The 20200-nt window shown below is 45.0% G+C and overlaps 1 protein-coding gene across 11 annotated transcripts in view; it reads right to left on the minus strand.

Annotated features, from left to right (window-relative positions):
* Positions 1-20200, minus strand: part of PITPNM2 (phosphatidylinositol transfer protein membrane associated 2) — a 317406-nt gene that overhangs the window by 66843 nt on the left and 230363 nt on the right. For all 11 annotated transcript variants that reach the window (XR_009759680.1, XM_061603246.1, XM_061603252.1 and 8 more), the window contains 2 exons: positions 11872-11976; positions 9826-9896 (listed from right to left, as the gene is read on the minus strand). Coding sequence is in view for 10 of the 11 variants with exons in the window: in XM_061603246.1 (XP_061459230.1) it covers positions 9826-9896; positions 11872-11976 (176 nt within the window). In the remaining variant the exon portion in view is untranslated. The remainder of the gene's footprint in view (positions 1-9825; positions 9897-11871; positions 11977-20200) is intronic.

The following is a 20200-nucleotide window of genomic DNA, read 5'->3' on the forward strand; positions in this document are numbered from 1 at the left end:
CCCTGATCTCGCCGCTGTCTTGCCCAGTCTTGGTGAATGCAGTGCTGATGGGCGGGTGCTGCAGCAGCACCCCCTCCACATGGCACTGCTGCTAGCAACATTCAAATGAAACCAGTGGGCCTGGCTGCATGATGACTTTCGTGGGCCCTAGGCACTTTTGCCTTCGTGGGCCCCTCCTACCATAATAATATCAATATTAAAAATTATTTTTGATATAACTTTAAATACTTCAACATTTTTTTTCTGTTTTAGGCAAAATTTAATAGATTTTTGTGGGCCTAAAAATTTCATTTTTTTCTGATGTGAGAAAAAAATTAAAACATTTTCTTCGACCCTAAAAGTTCATTTTTCCTCTTCTGATCTTAAAAGAAATTAAAACATTTTTGTGGGCCCCTAAAAGTATCGTGGGCCCTAGGCATTGTGCCTACTGTGCCTAATGGAGAAGTCGGCGCTGCCAGTGGGACCTGCGACAAAATGTTGCAGTGTTGACTAATTTTCCAACAGTTAGTCAGCATTCCAAGCCCACTGAGTACACTCAGTTTTCACTGGGGTGTTCTGGAGTATTTCCCCCCAAATATGTTTTATATTTATGCAGACTATGGTGTTCCCTCAAGCCTGCTGGCACCTCACGGACATGGGTGGTACTGTTTTGGCTACTTGAGGACCAGCATTCACGTTGGTTGCCCCCAAGCTGTCGCCCCACTCAAATAACCTGGATAGCCACGGTGTCAGTCCCCCTGGGTTGAAATTGCTGCTCATGAATGCCAGGTTGGTGAATGGTAAAACAACGGCCATTCAGGACTTGATCCTGGATGAGCACACCAACCTGGCCTGTATTACTGAGACCTGGTTGGATGAAGCTGAGGGGGTTAATCTCTCTCAGCTCTGCCCATCAGGTTTCTCAGTGCAGCAGCAGGTGAGACCTGGGGGGCGGGGAGGAGGAGTTGCAATGATCTACCGAGATACCATCTCCCTGACCAGGTGCCCCGTCCCATAGTGTTCTGGATTCGAGTGTGTGTATTTGAAGCTGAGCGGCTGGGACAGAACAGGGATTCTGTTGGTGTACGCCCACCCAGCTGCTCAACAGTCTCCCTTCCTGAGCTAACCGGGGTGGTCTCGGGGTTGTTGTTGGAGTCCCTGCGGCTTGTGGTGCTGGGGGACTTCAACATCCATGCCGAGGCCGCCCTGTCAGGAGTGGCTCTGGACTTCATGGCCTCTATGACAACCAAGGGTCTGTCCCAAGTAGTAACTGGCCCCACTCATGCTGCTGGTCACACTTTGGATCTTGTTTTCTTGTGTGGAGAAGGATGATGGTGATCTTGGTGTGGAGGATCTTTTTTTTGGCTCCTTTGTCATGGACAGATCACTACCTGGTTGGGTTTAGACTCACTGGGACTCAGAACATCTGCAAGGGTGGGGGACCAATTAGGATGGTCCGCCCCAGGAGCCTGATGGACCCAGATAGGTTCCTGAGGACTCTTGGGGATTTTTCTGCCACCTTGGCAGGAGATCCTGTCGAACCCCTGGTTGACCTCTGAAATGAGGAAATGGCCAAGGCGGTGGACACGATCCCTCCTGAGCGTCTCCTCTAACATAAGAACATAAGAAGAGCCTGCTGGATCAGGCCAGTGGCCCATCTAGTCCAGCATCCTGTTCTCACAGTGGCCAACCAGGTGCCTGGGGGAAGCCCGCAAGCAGGATCCGAGTGCAAGAACACTCTCCCCTCCTGAGGCTTCCGGCAACTGGTTTTCAGAAGCATGCTGCCTCTGACTAGGGTGGCACAGCACAGCCATCACGGCTAGTAGCCATTGATAGCCCTGTCCCCCATGAATTTGTCTAATCTTCTTTTAAAGCCGTCCAAGCTGGTGGCCATTACTGCATCTTGTGGGAGCAAATTCCATAGTTTAACTATGCGCTGAGTAAAGAAGTACTTCCTTTTGTCTGTCCTGAATCTTCCAACATTCAGCTTCTTTGGATGTCCACGAGTTCTAGTATTATGAGAGAGAGAGAAGAACTTTTCTCTATCCACTTTCTCAATGCCATGCATAATTTTATACACTTCTATCATGTCTCCTCTGACCCACCTTTTCTCAAAACTAAAAAGCCCCAAATGCTGCAACCTTTCCTCGTAAGGGAGTCGCTCCATCCCCTTGATCATTCTGGTTGCCCTCTTCTGAACCTTTTCCAACTCTATAATATCCTTTTTGAGATGAGGCGACCAGAACTGTACACAGTATTCCAAATGCGGCCGCACCATAGATTTATACAACGGCATGATGATATCGGCTGTTTTATTTTCAATACCTTTCCTAATTATCCCTAGCATGGAATTTGCCTTTTTCACAGCTGCCGCACACTGGGTCGACATTTTCATCGTGCTGTCCACTACAACCCCGAGGTCTCTCTCCTGGTCGGTCACTGCCAGTTCAGACCCCATGAGCGTATATGTGAAATTCAGATTTTTTGCTCCAATATGCATAACTTTACACTTGTTTATATTGAATTGCATTTGCCATTTTTCCGCACATTCACTCAGTTTGGAGAGGTCTTTTTGGAGCTCTTCGCAATCCCTTTTTGTTTTAACAACCCTGAACAATTTAGTGTCATCAGCAAACTTGGCCACTTCACTGCTCACTCCTAATTCTAGGTCATTAATGAACAAGTTGAAAAGTACAGGTCCCAATACCGATCCTTGAGGGACTCCACTTTCTACAGCCCTCCATTGGGAGAACTGTCCGTTTATTCCTACTCTCTGCTTTCTGCTTCTTAACCAATTTCTTATTCACAAGAGGACCTCTCCTCTTATTCCATGACTGCTAAGCTTCCTCAGAAGCCTTTGGTGAGGTACCTTGTCAAACGCTTTTTGAAAGTCTAAGTACACTATGTCCACTGGATCACCTCTATCTATATGCTTGTTGACACTCTCGAAGAATTCTAATAGGTTACTGAGACAGGACTTTCCCTTGCAGAAGCCATGCTGGCTCTGCTTCAGCAAGGCTTGTTCTTCTATGTGCTTAGTTAATCTAGCTTTAATAATACTTTGTACCAGTTTTCCAGGGACAGAAGTTAAGCTAACTGGCCTGTAATTTCCGGGATCCCCTCTGGATCCCTTTTTGAAGATTGCCGTTACATTTGCCACTTTCCAGTCCTCAGGCACGGAGGAGGACCCAAGGGACAAGTTACATATTTTAGTTAGCAGATCAGCAATTTCACATTTGAGTTCTTTGAGAACTCTCGGGTGGATGCCATCCGGGCCTGGTGATTTGTCAGTTTTTATATTGTCCATTAAGCTTAGAACTTCCTCTCTCGATACCACTATTTGTCTCAGTTCCTCAGAATCCCTTCCTGCAAATGTTAGTTCAGGTTCAGGGATCTGCCCTATATCTTCCACTGTGAAGACAGATGCAAAGAATTCATTTAGCTTCTCTGCAATCTCCTTATCGTTCTTTAGTACACCTTTGACTCCCTTATCATCCAAGGGTCCAATCGTCTCCCTAGATGGTCTCCTGCTTTGAATGTATTTATAGAATTTTTTGTTGTTGGTTTTTATGTTCTTAGCAATGTGCTCCTCAAATTCTTTTTTAGCATCCCTTATTGTCTTCTTGCATTTCTTTTGCCAGAGTTTGTGTTCTTTTTTATTTTCTTCATTTGGACAAGACTTCCATTTTTTGAAGGAAGACTTTTTGCCTCTAAGAGCTTCCTTGACTTTGCTCGTTAACCATGCTGGCATCTTCTTGGCCCTGGCGGTACCTTTTCTGATCTGCGGTATGCACTCCAGTTGAGCTTCTAATATAGTGTTTTTAAACAACTTCCAAGCATTTTCGACTGATGTGACCCTCTGGACTTTGTTTTTCAGCTTTCTTTTTACCAATCCCCTCATTTTTGTGAAGTTTCCTCTTTTGAAGTCAAATGTGACCGTGTTGGATTTTCTTGGCAATTGGCCAGTTACATGTATGTTTAATTTAATAGCACTGTGGTCATTGCTCCCAATCGGTTCAACAACACTTACATCTTGCACCAGGTCCCGGTCCCCACTGAGGATTAAGTCCAGGGTTGCCGTCCCTCTGGTCGGTTCCATGACCAACTGGTCTAGGGAATAGTCATTTAGAATATCTAGAAACTTTGCTTCTTTGTCATGACTGGAACACATATGCAGCCAGTCTATGTCCGGGTAGTTGAAGTCACCCATTACTATCACATTTCCTAGTTTGGATGCTTCCTCAATTTCATATCTCATCTCAAGGTCTCCCTGAGCATTTTGATCAGGGGGACGATGGATCGTTCCCAGTATTAAGTCCCTCCTGGGGCATGGTATCACCACCCACAACGATTCTGTGGAGGAGTCTGCCTCTTTTGGGGTTTCGAGCTTGCTGGATTCAGTGCCTTCTTTCACGTATAGAGCGACTCCGCCACCAATACGTCCTTCCCTGTCCTTCCGATATAGTTTATATCCAGGGATAACCGTATCCCACTGGTTTTCTCCATTCCACCAGGTCTCCGTTATGCTCACTATATCAATGCTCTCCTCTAAGACCAAGCACTCCAGTTCTCCCATCTTGGTTCGCAGGCTCCTAGCATTAGCGTACAGGCACTTGTAAGCAGTGTCTCTCTTCAAGTGTCTTTGGCACTTGTGGTTAGGCCTGTGGTAATTTTGCTCTTCTGAATTTATATCCTGTGCCCCTGCTCTCACAATGCCTACTTCTAGGTCTACCCCTTTTAAAATTTCATCATTTCTTTGGTTTTTATCCCAGGGGGGAGGTTTATTCCGAACCGGACCGTTCTCAGCTCCTGTCGGGTTTCCCCCCTCAGTCAGTTTAAAAGCTGCTCTGCCACCTTTTTAATTTTAAGTGCCAGCAGTCTGGTTCCATTCTGGTTCAAGTGGAGCCCGTCCCTTTTGTACAGGCCCGGCTTGTCCCAAAATGTTCCCCAGTGCCTAACAAATCCAAACCCTTCCACCCGACACCATCGTCTCATCCACGCATTGAGACTGCGAAGCTGGGCCTGTCTGGCTGGTTCTGCGCGTGGAACCGGTAGCATTTCAGAGAAAGCCACCTTGGAGGTCCTGGCTTTCAGCATCCTACCTAGCAACCTAAATTTTGCTTCCAGGACCTCACGGCTGCATTTCCCCATGTCGTTGGTGCCAACGTGCACCACGACCACTGACTCCTTCCCAGCACTGTCTACCAAACTATCTAAACGACGGGCGATATCCGCAACCTTCGCACCAGGCAGGCAAAACACCTTGCGGTCTACACGCCCATCACACACCCCACTGTCTATGTTCCTAATGATCGAATCACCCACTACAAGGATCCCTCCACCCCCTGGAGATATATCCTCGGCACGAGAGGATAGCTGCTCATCCCCCAAGGAATGGGTCCCTTCTAAGGGATCGTTTCCCTCTTCCTCAGCTGGATGCTCTCCTTCCCCGAGACCATCGTTGTCCATGATAGCAGGAGAGCTATCATCGTTGGAGTGGGACACAGCTATAACGTCCCTGAAGGCCTCCTCCACACACCTCTCTGCCTCTCTCAGCTTTTTCAGGTCCGCCACCTTGGCCTCAAGGAAATGAAGTCGTTCCCAGAGAGCCAGGAGCTCATTGCACCGAGAGCATACCCACGACTTCTGTCCAACAGGCAGATAGTCGTACATGCTGCAGGCGGTGCAAAACACTGGAAAGCCCCCACACCCCTGCTGGCTTCTTACCTGCATAGTTTTGTTTAAGGTTTATTACGTCAATGGGTTGGAGACTGCGGTTTAGTTGAGGTCAGGGAACAGACGGGCAGAGTGGGGAACCCTGGCCTCCTCGCCCTGCTGCCGAACTCGCTCTGCTGCTTAACTCGCCTTGACGCTTTGTCAGCTGGGGCTCCCTCTAGCTCGTGGAGCAGGTAGAATCCTCTCAGGTAGTGGAGCCAAACCTGCCCCTTGGTTCACCAAGGAGCTGGCGGTGATAAAGCAAATAAGATGGAGACTAGAGCGACGCTGGCGGAAGACTCGGAGCGAGTATGACCGAACACAGGCTAGAGCCTATTTGAAGGCCTACTCCGTGGCAGTATGGACAGCAAAGAAATCTTTTTTCTCTGCTGCCATTGCATCTGCGGGGAGTCATTCAGCAGAGCTGTTTTGAGTGGTTAGGGGTCTTTTACATTCGGACCACCGAGAGGATAATATACACCACTCAACCACCCGCTGTCAAGAGTTTGCACGACATTTTGCGGGTAAAGTCGCTCAGATTCGCTCCGAATTAGACGCTAGGATTGATACAGTCTCAGGGGATGTAACTTTGGCACCTGCCTGTCCAATATTGATGGATTCTTTTCAATTTGTGCAGCCTGAGGATGTGGACAGGATCCTTGGAGAGGTGAGAGCCACCACATGTCTGCTGGACCCTTGCCCTTCCTGGCTTATAAAAAAGGCCAGAGAGGGACTGGCTGAGTGGGTGAAAGGAGTGGTCAACGCCTCCTTACAACAAGGCAGAATTCCAAGGTGCATAAAGGAGGCAGTTGTGAGACCTTTATTGAAAAAACCCTCCCTGGACCCCTTAAACATGGATAACTACCGGCCAGTGTCCAATATTCCATTCTTGGGTAAGGTAATAGAGCGTGTGGTGGCCTCCCAGCTCCAGAGATTCCTGGATGAAACGGAGTGTCTAGATCCATTTCAATCTGGTTTCAGGCCTGGGTATGAGACGGAGATGGCTTTGGTCGCCTTGGTGGACGTCCTACGCAGAGAACTGGATAGGGGGAGTGTGTCCCTGTTGGTTCTGCTGGACCTCTCAGCCGCTTTCGATACCATCGACCATGGTATCCTCCTGGACCGCCTAGCTGGGATGGGACTTGGGGGCACTGTTTTGCAGTGGCTCTGGTCATTCCTGGAGAGGCGAACCCAGAAGATGAAATTGGGGAACTCCTGTTCGACTCCTTGGCCGTTGGCCTGTGGAGTCCCTCAGAGCTCATTTTTGTCCCCTATGTTATTTAACATTGACATGAAACCGCTGGGAGAGGTTGTTCAGGCGTTTGGAGTTTGGTGCCACCAGTATGCTGATGACACCCAACTCTATTTCTCCTTTCCACCTTCTTCCAAGGAAGCTGTCTTGGTTTTAAACCAGTGTCTGACATCAGTGGTGGATTGGATGAGGGTGAATAAATTGAGGCTTAATCCAGACAAGACAGAGGTGCTCCTGGTCAGTCGTAAGGCAGATCAGGAAATAGGGATACAGCCTGTGCTGGATGGGGTTATACTCCCCATGAAGACACAGGTTCGCAGTCTGGGTGTCCTCCTGGACTCAGCTTTAAATTTGGATTCCCAGGTTTCTGCAGCAGCGTCACTAGCGGGAGTGCGGGGGGGGTGCGGACCTCCGGCGCGCACCCTCCCAGGTGCATGGACGGGGGTGGCTGGTGTTGTGTGTGTGCGCATGCGCACGCACACACACTCACCACACGCTCCAGGCTGGTGGTGGAAGGCCCGTCCCGGCTTCACCGCCAGTGAGCGGGCACCTGCTGTCTGTCTTGCCCGCCCACCTCCAAGGAGGAGTTGGCTGCGCCGACCCGGAGTGCTTCTTGGCTCCTTTGCCGGCCAACGGCGTGGGGTGGGGCGGCTCTGGGTGTCACCCCCCTCAGGGTGTCACCCAGGTGCGCTCTGCACCCTCCACACCCCGGCAGTGACGCCCCTGGGTTTCTGCAGTGGCCAGGAGGGCTTTTGCACATTTGAGATTAGTGCGCCAACTGCGCCCGTTCCTTGACCCGTCCGATCTGGCCACGGTGACACATGCCTTAGTCACATCCCGTTTAGATTACTGTAATGCACTCTACATGGGGCTGCCTCTGAAGACTGCTCGGAAACTTCAGCTGGTACAATGTGCTGCAGCCAGAATGTTAACTGGGGCTGATTACAGGGACCATACAACTCCCCTGTTAAAAAAGCTCCACTGGCTGCCAGTTTGTTTCCGGACACAATTCAAAGTGCTGGTGCTGACCTATAAAGCCCTACACGGCTTGGGTCCAGGCTATTTGTCAGACCGCATCGCCCTCTATGTGCCTGCTCGGGCCCTGAGATCCTCAGGAGAGGCCCTTCTTTCAATACCTGCATCCGCACAAGTACAACTAGTGAGGATATGAGATAGGGCCTTCTCGGTGGCTGCCCCTAGGCTTTGGAATTCCCTCCCTAAGGAGATAAGAATGGCCTCTTCCCTGCAGCCCTTTCATCCACAGGTAAAAACTTCCTTATTTCAGCAAGCCTTTCATTCCGAAGGCAGCTAAGGATAGGCCCAAAAGGAGGTTATATTGTTCTTGCTTGTTTATTTTTTAATTATTCTGATTTTATGAGTATAGTTTTTAATTATCATAAACAGTTTAATGCTATTTTAAATTAGAGTTCATTTTTTAATTATATCTGTCTATATTTATTTATTTATGTATTATATGCTTTTAACTTTGGTAGGTTTTAATTGTATCTGTTTTTTATCTGGAAGCTGCCGAGAGTTCCAATTTGGAAAAACGGCAGGGTATAAATAAAGTTAATAATAATAATAATAATAATAATAATAATAATAATAATAATAATAATAATTCAGAGAACTAAGATCATTCTTAATATAGCAGTGTGGTAGCACATACAGTATGGAACTCTCTGACGCTTGACATCTGGTAGACACTTTTGTGGTACTCTTTTTGGCTCCTACTTAAAATATTTTTGTTAGGTAATCCTATCCAGACATGCAGACATTGCCATGTTTTAATATCTTCTTACTCTATTGTTAATTTTAATTCTCTTTTAAATGTTTTAAATAATTGTTTTAAATTGGTTTTATTGATAATTTTAATATTTCTTTACAATCAAGAGGTATATAAATTTTGTTGAATAAATACAAATGAATAAATATGATACAAACAGAGAGAGCGTGTGCATCTTTTCCTTACAAGTGATACTAAGCAAAACTGAATCAGACTGTGTTTAGAATTTGGAAGCTTCAGGAGTTATATCTGGCCACAGGCTTCAGCTAGACCCCGGATCTTGTTGCCAAATCACAGTTGCAGGTAAGTTAGCTGTTTGTGCTCTAAATAAGGATGGGGGAGAAATTAAAATCAGTTCACATTTAAAGCTGAATCTATCAAATTTGCACTTTCCAAAACAGTATGAAAACTGAAACACAGCCATCATTTGAAATCCACACTTAACTGAATTTTGCAGTGCAGTTCTCCAACCAAACAGTGCTTACCAAAGGCCACATACAGTAGGGCCCCGCTCATACAGCGGGTTACGTTCCGGACCCCCGCTGTAAAGTGAAAACCGCTGTAAAGCAGATCCTATTGACTTACATTGACCAAAATGGCGCCCGGTGGCAAAAAACTGCCATAAAAGCGGAACAAGTGCTGTAAAGCGGGGCCTTTCTACAACTCACAACCGCTATATTAGCGGAACGCTGTAAAGCGAAGCGCTGTAAAGCGGGACCCTACTATATTAGGGAAAAGTGTGCATAAAAATGACTTATTAGTGGAAAATAACATACAAAGATGCATTTATATTAAGAGAAATTGCTTGCAAAAATGGGTATATTAGTCAAAACTGCATACAAAAATGCATTTATTAGAAGAAATTCATACTAAAATGCTGAAGAATTTCCATGAATTTTTTTTAAATTGCAATTTGCTGCAGAAATGTAGAGAACTGAATCTAAGATTGGACAAATGAGAAATTGACAGAACCAAAATGGACAGATCCTTCCATCCCTAGCTGCAAAGGACAAATGTGGTTACTGATAATGTGTAAAGGCCGTAATTTTAAAAATAAATAAAACAGGGAAAGGAACTTATTCTGATGCTGTACCTCGATGATGCTCAGTCTTTCCACGCTGGATCCAACACGGTACTCTGCTGCTGATTCAAGACACGGATCATCTGGAACGAAAGAGAGCTGGTCACGTGAGTGTGGCTTCTCTCCTCCACAGACCAGGATACATTCCATTAATTCTCAATATTTAGCATCTAAAGGGAAAGTTGCAACTACTTCTATGTTTAGAAATAAGGGAAGGGGGGAAGAAAGACAATGTGCCTTTGTGGGGTTTGCTCCCAATCTCCAGTGCATGAAATCCACAAAGAATAACGTCGCAAAATGGCCAAATGTATGAACAAGTGTTACATGCAGACATGTGAATTTTAAGAGGTATTAAAGCTTTTTTTGTGAAAGCATCTTTAGTTGCTACCTAGGCAAGGAAGGCAGGTGTGTGTGTTTTAATAGAGGTTTACTAACAGTGCATAACTACACAACAGGCTTATTCTGGTTTTAACAGTCATTCTGTCTAGTCAGAGAACTCTGGGAAGGAAAATGCAGTTCTGTGATGGGGATGGACTGAGAGCAGAAATCTCTAACAGAGAATTGCCAAACTACATGTATGGGAACAGTAGCAGATGGTTGGGCATTGCTGACCTGGGTTCCCAATGCTGTGCGCCACTGTCAGTTACCAAGAGGGGAAGAAGCAAGGCATTGGGAAGCTTGGCATGGGGCGGGCACAGCCTCGTGAACACCAGTCTGGCTGTGCCCACATTATGCCAAGCTGCCTTCTCCCTGCCTCTCCTGGTAACTAGCAGTGGCACGTGGCATTAGGAACCCAGGTCAGCAAAGCAGGCCCTCCCATGCCACCTTGCCAACTGGTACTGTATGGGATCCCCACCCCACCCCAGAGAGCTTCGGCTATGGGGCGGTATACAAGTGCAATAAATAAATAAATATTTTTTTAAAAAAAAAACTTAGGGCCCAGTGACATGGCTGGCAGGAATCTTGCAAAGAGCTCCAGGTCTGATAAATGGAAATGCTGACTCTGCTTGGGCAACGGACACAGAAGATGGAATCTGCACTATTTTATATGCAGAATGTGCATGTAATCTCTACACCGATTCTGTGCAATAGGAAATTAACTGTGTAGCAGCAAAAGCTGAGAGTGTGAGATTTTATACACTCACTGGGATGCCTGTTAGCTGTGAGACAGAGGAATTAACCACAGCTGTGTCTAAGGGATCGTCTCTGTAGTGTGAGATTCATAAAAGGGGAAGGAACTCCAACTCCTCATTTAGTCCACTAGTCTCGAATGGCCGAAACGCGTTGGGCTTCTTCTTTTTTAATAAATCGATTTGGATTTCCTACTCAAGAATCCCTTCCTTTTTTCGGCATCTTGGGGTTCCCCCTCCTTCTTCCTGCTGCTGCTTTTGGATGCCATCCACCCCTGTTGTTTGTGTTGCCAAAGTGACAGCCAAGCAGCTGTCAGAGAAGGAAAGCGCTGGATGCTGCCTTGTGAGGCTTGGGAAGGGGGTGGGAACTCTGTAGATCATGGACAGAGAACCTACGACCCTCTTGATGTTGCTGGACCCCCACCAGCCTCAGTCAGCCAGCATGGCAATGAACAGGGATGACTGGAGTTCCAGTTCTCTAGTCCACAACATCTGGAGTGCCACAGGTTCCCCTGTTATTTATGCCCAGTGCAGCACAGGCCAAGGAGAATCCCCTCTCAAGGAGCATTCACGAGGAGAGCACAGGGAGGAGAGGGAGGCTCAAGATGGAGGCATAGAGGCAACCTTCCTTCCTAGAAGCTGAGACCCCAAAGAAGAGTCTATTTCAGGATGGAGTCAGGGGGAGGTGACATGTGCTTCCCCAAAGCTGACAGACAGGCACCACTTGTGCCGGGGGGCAGGTGAGATCTCCCGTCAAGTGAAAGAATGGCCACCCCATCACCACTTATTTGGTAGAAGCCTAAGTGGACATTAGTTTGTAGTATAAATTTGTCCTTTGGCAGACTTGAAGGACCAGTCCTCTATATTCACCTAAGGGCACAGCTGTTCATACTCTCAACGGTATCTCATTCTACGTAAAAATAATCACCTGTTACTTCTTCAGATTCAGGGGTTTCAATCTTATCCATGAGATCGTTTGAACTCCATTTGGTGATTTCTTTTGGGAAAACCTCTTCACTTTCAGACAAGTCCTCTTTGAAGAGAGAGAAGGGAACAACCATGTCCATAAATACAGAATATGGGGTCACAAACTCTTTCTAAATTCTGTGCCAGCTTCTAACAGCTGGAGGCTAACCAGGCAAACATGGAGGTATGGTGCTTAGAAACCCCACAGCAGTTCTTAAGGGCAGGGAAATCAAAGGCTTTGAAAGATAAAGCACACGAAACAAGGTATCATTGGCTTCAAATACAAATGAGTGGTCACTTAAAAATCTGCACTAACAAAGCAGAATCTTAACCATGGTTAAGACCAGGAAGGATTCAGGCTTCAAAGGGGAAGGTTTCTTCCACTCTTGCAGCTCTCCTAGTTCCTTAACAACAGTACAGGGAAGAGGAGTGATAATCTGCAATGGGACTCATCTCCCCTCAGACCTTTGCAATACCACGCTGGGACCATTTCAAAGGAAAATAAAAACAAGGCATATAGAACATGTAGTGAACAAGTAATGCCAAGGTCATTAACCATGCTAATCAGCCTACCAAGTTGGTGGAACAAAGTTGGTGAATTTTTAAAAGTTATTTAAAGAACAATCTACAGATTGTTAATTTGCTGACAAGCTCCAACCATCAGACCAGAGCTAGCAGACGTTATTGTTTATATGTATATGGTCAGTATCAATGTTATATCAATAACATTCCCTAAGCAGTTTGCAAACAAGAAAGTGTTAAAAACATAGCATGCAACATTACAGACCTACCCTATTCTTGTGACTGAAATGTGTTTCAATTATTTTTTATATTGTGTTTTAGATTTTGTAACCCAACCTGGTGTAAGGGCAGGCAATAAATATAAATTTAAAAGAATGCAGGAATAAAAATCAACAATAAGCAATAAAAGACAGCAAAAACATTTTTGTAACAGAAGTTCCATCTGCACCATACATTTAAAGCCATGGCTTCCCCCAAAGATCACTGGGAACTGTAGTTTACCCCTCATAGAGCAACAATTCCCAGCATCCTTAACAAACTACAGTTCTGTGGATTCCTTGTGGGAATTTGTGTGCTTTAAATGTATGGTGCTTTAAATGTATGGCGTGGACATGACCAATGATAGCACAAACAGTTTATAGCTCAGATTAAATCACACTCAACCCAAGGTTAGTTTAACAGCCCAAGGTTAGTTTAAAATACCAAGCACTGAAAAGACTGCAGAGAAGGTGCCAGGCAAGCCTCCTTAGGAAGGCTACTCCATAGCACAGTGACACCACCAAAAAGGCTCTTTCTTCAGAAGATAAAGTGGTGCAAGTGTGAGCCATGTCAGATCATGTGTTACCAAAAGTTAACACATACCAAAAGTAACACATGCTCTTTTTCCAGAGTCCTCAGGTTGTTTTAAAGTTATGATCTACACATGGGCTGAGTTACAGTTTGCTAACTTAGTTGATCCATACTTGCTTTGGCCCCATGTAAAACTAAAAAAAGGTGGAGAGGCACTGAATGCCGCAATAAACCAGAGAGAAAATGTTCTCAAAGTGCCCAAAATATTTTATTGTTGCCCAATATATTTAGGATTCTGTTTGGATAAATAGTATTGTTGGGATAGATTTGCTATTCTCATAATCTGTTTCTACTTACTGTATAAATTATTTATATCATTTATTTCTTTTCTGTTGTAATATTTTGACTGACTTGTAATTTGACAATAATTTTTAAAAAATGGGAGGGAAACCCTAGAAAACCCTATGGCATCTCCGGGTAGGGTGGGGAAAGCCCCCAGTTGGAAACTGTGGAAAGCCACTGCCAGTTGCCGTAGATCACCCTTTGCCAATCTGGTGTCCTCCATATGTTGTTGGACTCCAAGTCCCATTAGCCCCAGCCAGCTTGACCAATAGTCAAAGATGATGGAAGCTACAGTCCAACAACATCTGGAGGACACCAAGTTGGGGAAGGCTGTTGTAGATAATGCCAATGATCTGACTTGGGATGCCAATGATCTGACTCCTCTGCTCCCAATTGCCCTTTGAATATATCTGATAGTAATTTTGTGCAAATGGAAGGTAAAAATGGATTGCACCCCGACAGGGCTACTGACTGCTGAAAGAGAAGCTTAGCCAATTAACTCTTTTCCTATTTACCAATGAATTAACCAGCTACAATACTGACTGCAACATCTAGAAATGCAGGCAACTTTGTACTGGGAAAAAAACTTGTTTCTCTGGAATAAAAGTGTGGATAAATCATTAGTCAAAATAGCATCTCCATTAAAAGACGAGAAAGCTTGCCTACATCAGCACCATTGATGTCGGCCACCCTTCTCACAGCTATGATTTAACACTGCATATTTTTAATCTGCAATTACTGAAGGTATTGCACCAGTAAAGCTTTTGTCCCGCTGCCTGGTGCCTCTGTCAAGTGGCATGCAAGGGGGGAAATGGGCATTGCCACATCTGTAAGGAGCGAAAGTTGAGTGAATTTACATTCCGAGCTGGTTTGTGCAATTTAATCTAAATATTGAACCCAGCTACTTGGGAGGCTTAATTACAGGTCTCACTGCTGCTTACCACAATCACTGAATGAGTTCCTGCTCCCATTATTTGCATTTTTAATGGCACAGGTATTCAATATTAATAATTCAGTTTGTCAGACTTTGCCAGCAGCTGAGAATATGTGGGAAGGCTTGCAAGATTAAAGAAAATAAATCTAGATCCAGATCTCTTTGTGGTATGTTAAAGCAATCCTCAGGCCTCTAATAAAAGAACAGCTAGAATGTAGCTCTAATTTATCATTTGTTACATGCCTTCTTTCTTCCAAGGAGCTCACAGCAAGCAGTATACGTTGGGTTCCATGTGGACTAACTGCTCCCACCCTTAAAGGGCTGTTATGCCTGACTCCAATGGAGGCTGGTCCATTAGGGCAAATGGGGCATTGCTCCACCTACCTCCATCTACTGCCAACCAGCTGACAGCTGCCTGCCTTCTTACTCTCAACTAGGCAGGGGTTGGCTCTGCCTGTCTTGGCTATGGCTCCACCTACTGTTGATCTCCCTGCCTTCCGCCCTACCAGTCTCAATGAGCACCGGCCACCGCTGTCTGAACCCTCTGTTTTTTGGGACCACTATATTCTCCAGACACAAGTTCAGAGGCTGGAACAATCCAAACTTCTCAAGGATCGCTTCCAAACACCTTACTGAGCGTTTGTCTTGATTAGTTTGTGGCGAGATGAGATTACATGAATTGAGCGTTCATTCTCATTTGTTTGCATCAAGCAAATGTTATCCCCATGTTTTCCAGTGCATTTTCCTGTCACTTTCCTTACAGCAAAAAGTTTGATTTTTGGGGGGGGGGAGGGTTTGTTGCACAAGAGCACCAAATTAGTTTTAATTGTGCAACCTGAATTTGCCAGTATGTGGCTAAATACCATCTGCAAAATAGCGACAGCCTGGAAGCACCCAAAGGCAGCCAGGGGGCAGGTGCAGGGTCTAAAGCAATGCTGATTTCATGGGTATGGAACATATGGATGGTTGTGAGGACTGAGGAATAAACGGAGCCAGGATGGCAATGCTCTGCCTCCATAGTCAGAGGTGGTATGCTTCCAAACACCAGTTGCTGGAAACTGCAGGAGGGGAAAGTGCTCTGGTGCTTAGGTCCTGCTTGTGGGCTTCCCATAGTCCTCTGGTTGGCCACTATGCGAACATGATGCTGGACTAGATGGGCCACTGGCCTGATTCAGCAGGGCTGTTCTTATGGTTTTTACCTTTGCAGAATAACCTTGAGATCATACCAGCATCGGTGACAATCAGTGCATTGAAGGCATGTTGCAGGAACCATGTCCCACTTCGTTTGTTTACTACATTTATATCCCACTTCTCTTCCAAGGAGTGCAAAGTGGCATACAATGGACGCCACACATGGTTCTCTCCCTATTTTATCCTCACAACAACCCTGTGAGATAAGTTAGGCTGAACAGTATAGTAATAAGGGATGGAAAGATCTGCAATGTTGGGTATCACCATTTCTCACTTTTCCAGTCTTAAATTCAGTTCTCCACATTTCTGTAGCAACCTGCAATTTTTTTAAAAAATTGATCCTCATGAAAATTCTTCAGCATTGTAATATGAATTTATCCTAATTGTATGCAGCTTTGACTAATGTACATATCTTTGCAAGCAACTTTTCCTAATATAATGCATTTTGTATGTTATTTTCAGTAATATATTCATTCTTATGCACATTTCCTCTAATACGTGCACTTTTGTAAACACTGTTTTGTTGGAGAACTGCATCGCAAAATTTGGGTAAGTACAAGTTTTGACGGATGCCAGGGTTTCAGTTCTCCTATTGTTTTGGAAGATGTGAATTGGACAGATTCGGCTTTCAATGAGAACTGAACTGAATTTCAGTGACTGTGACAGGCCCAAGGTAACCCAGTGAGCTTCATGGCCAAGTGGGTTTTTAAAATCCAGAACTGCAAGTCTGACGTACTAACCACTGATCTCCTTCCCGTTTTAGCTTCAGATGCTGGGAGAAGGGAGCACCAAAATGGGCAAGGGACTTCCCTTGGGCTCTGCGTAAGAGCAACGGAACTTAGGAAGTTGTCTTATACCAAGTCAGACCATTAGCCCGTCTAGCTCAGTACTGTCTACACTGACTGGCAGCAGCTCTCCAGGGTTTCAGACGGGTCATTCCCAGCACTACCTGGAGGTGCCGAGAATTGAACCTGAGGCCTTCTTCATGCAAAGCAGATGCTCTACAGCCCTTCTCCTAAGATGGAAGTGATTCCAGTTCTGGCCCAGATTGGCAAGCCAAGGCAGGGGAAGCGTGCTCACTGCAACAGCCTTTTTCTGACAGTGCTTGCAATGGCTACCGCAAAAGAGCTGAGATAGCACAATTCAACCCCTTTTATGAATTCTGCAGCAGTTCTGGAGTTGTTCTGATGCCTTTGTATTATTAATTAAATTTATATTGCCACCCACCAACAAAAGTCTCTAAAAGGCTTTCAAAATAAAGGATCCATAGGAAAACAAAGCTAAAACTGAATGAATACATGACGTACATATACATGCACTCTTAACACAGAATCTCATTGCTTCTTTTTCCTACAAGAAGCATTGTGGGCAAGAGTTTTAATGACATACTGATTAAAAACAAGAGAAACTGGAGCCAGATTTGACCCATGGGCCATCTGCAGGCTACCAGTTGCCCAACCCCGATACTCTGGTTTGCATGGCATCCAGTCTCCTCCATGCGAACAGGCAGGCAGCTTCAAGCCCGTGTTAATCCACATCCACTTGGGGCCCCTCCAGACATTCTTTTTATTATGCATTAATGATGATGATTCGTGCTCATGACGGTATTGGGATGGTTACACACAATTCCACTTTCAATACTATTTGCGCCTGCAAAAGTTTTGGGTTAACAAACTGCTTCGTTTCCAATCAGTGCATGTCCTGTAACTTCCTGCTGAAATCCTGTAACTTTTCATACCCCTAAAGTTCTGGTTTATTTTTATTTTTTTGTTCCGCGCTATAGCGCAAGAATGCCTCCCCTGCCAACAGCAATAATGCAGCATCACTGGGGAAGCATCACAGAACAACTAATAAAGTGGAATGATGTGTGGATGGTCCAGTATAAATCCACCACTAATGCACTTTTAATGCGTTAATGACATGCCACACAATACACCCACAAAAATCAACAACAGTCCTAGTGTTGGAGAGACACAGCTGGCTTCTTGCTTGGAGAAACTGGGTGATTCCAAGAACAAAAGGCACCTGTCTTGTCCTAGGAGACTCCCTGGACTCCTAGAACTGCTCCGCAGTGCTGGAACTGGGAGCACATGAGTTAGGCAGTCTCTCAGATGAGGCTGTGTTCATAACTGACTGCTGTCCAGCAAGTGCTTTGTTTCCACAGTGGCAGATTAGGATAACGACCAGATTTACAGTAAACAGCCATTCAAGTCTTATTCACCTGCCTAACATACTTTGTGTCCAAGGACATATTTCAGCTAGACTCCATCGCTTCTTCCCCGCTCCCTCTGCCACTCAGGGAAATACCCAAAAACTCAGGATCGGGAACATGAACCAAAGGCAGAAAACAAAAAAGGGCTAATCCAGACCCAGAGAATGATGGATATACATTAGACTAGACTATAGCAAATTCCGCTAAAATACATCAGAGATGAGTGTGCTCAGATGCAAATATGGGTCACATGATATAAATAACATTTTCCATCTTTAAAATCTATTGCTGGAAGACTGAAAAGATGTAGTGAGTAGCTTGACATTTCAGCTTTCCCTAAACATATTTGCCTAGTGGCTATTGGTGGATAGCCACTCAGGGTAGATTACTGGGCCAAATCACCTAACAGTACCATCAATCTGTAATTCGTGCATTTGGTGAACTGCTCTGGCAGATGTTGCAAATAAGTAATAAATAGAGGGGCAGGGGCAAGATAATGACTAACGGCCAAAATTTGGCAATTCAAAGCTCCTGAAATTTTCCAGTCCATAAGGGGTGACCCATGGTCAAATCCTTATTTTAGTGTTTATCAACCTTGGTTCCCCAGATGTTGTCAGACTACAATTCCCATCATCACCTCTGACAATTGACTAAGCTATCTGGGGATTATGGGAGTTGTAGTTCAACAGCAACTGGGGGAACCAAGGTTGAACAACACTGCTGTATTCTATCCTGGGTGTCAGAAGCAAGGGTGGGAAGATCTCTCAGTTTCAGATCTTTCAGTTTCTCATTTTTCCAATCTTAATTTCTCCACGTTTCTGCAGCAATTTGCATTTAAAAAAAAAAATCCTCATGAAAATTCCTCAGCATTTTAGTATGAATTTCTTCTAATATGCACATTTTTGCATGCAGTTTTGACTAATGTACACATTTTTGCAAGCACTTTTTCCTAATATAATGCATTTTAATGTTATTTTCATTAATATATGGTTTTATGCACACTGAGAGCCATTGTGGTGTAGTGGTTAAGGCAGCCTTTCCCAACCAGTGTGCCTCCAGATGTTGTTGGACTACAACTCCCATCAGCCTCAGCCAGCATTGCCAATGGCTGAGGCTGATGGGAGTTGTGGTCCAACAACATCTGGAGGCATACCTGTTGGGAAAGGCTGGGTTAAGGTGTTGGACTACGACCTGGGAGACTAGAGTTCAAATCCCCACAAAACCATGAAGCTCCCTGGGTGACCTTGGGCCAGTCACTGCCTCTCAGCCTCAGAAAAAGGCAATGGTAAACCCTCTCTGAATATCGCTTACCATGGAAACCCTATTCATAGTGTCGCCATAAGTCGGGATCGACTTGAAGGCAGTACATTTACATTTTTATGCACACTTTCCTTTAACATGCGCATTTCTATAAACACTGGTTGATTGGAGAATTATATTGCAAAATTCAGATTAAGTGCATATTTCAGAGGATGGCTGTGTTTCAGTTCTTATATTGTTTTGGAAAGTGTGAATTTGATAGATTCGGCTTTGAATCGAATTTCTCCCCCATTCTTAGTAAGAAGCCACAAGACAGCCTTGGGCATATTACAGTTTATTGGAGGTGCCAGTGATACATCTACTTCCAGGGCTTGTAATGCTTGCCTCAAAGAAGAGGCCAGCATTAAGATTCCTGAATACTTCTCCAGCTTGGATTTTAATTAAATTATAAAGCTACACTTAGCAAGACCGCCCTCATTCCCTCTCTCTTGGCTAAAGTGCAGCAGCCATTGGCCAGTAAGTGGGTTTTTAAAGGGAAGGGGCTTAGAGGAGGAGGTGGTAGCAGGTTAGAGCAAAAGGGGCTAGATGGGAGGGAGGGGTTTGGGGGGTCCACAGTGGGGCTCAGCTTAATTCTGGCCAGGAAGCAGACCAAACTATTTCCTACATTTTGGAGAAATACCTCAGCTTATTTCTGAGCTAACTCAACACTGTTGTTGTTGTTATGTGCCTTCAAGTTGATTACGACTTATGGCAACCCTATGAATCAGCAACCTTCAAGAGCATCTGTCATGAACCACCCTGCTCAGATCTTGTAAGTTCAGGTCTGTGGCTTCCTTTATGGAATCAATCCATCTCTTGTTTGGCCTTCCTCTTTTTCTACTCCCTGCTGTTTTTCCCAGCGTTATTATCTTTTCTAGTTTCATCATTTTAGCTTCTAGTGACAGTTCTGGTTTAATTTGTTCTAACGCCCAATTATTTATCTTTTTTGCAGTCCAGGGTATGCGCAAAGGTCTCCTCCAGCACCACATTTCAAATAAGTTG

This window comes from Rhineura floridana, chromosome 19 (assembly GCF_030035675.1).
Source record: "Rhineura floridana isolate rRhiFlo1 chromosome 19, rRhiFlo1.hap2, whole genome shotgun sequence".
In the NCBI taxonomy this organism is placed as follows: domain Eukaryota; kingdom Metazoa; phylum Chordata; class Lepidosauria; order Squamata; family Rhineuridae; genus Rhineura; species Rhineura floridana.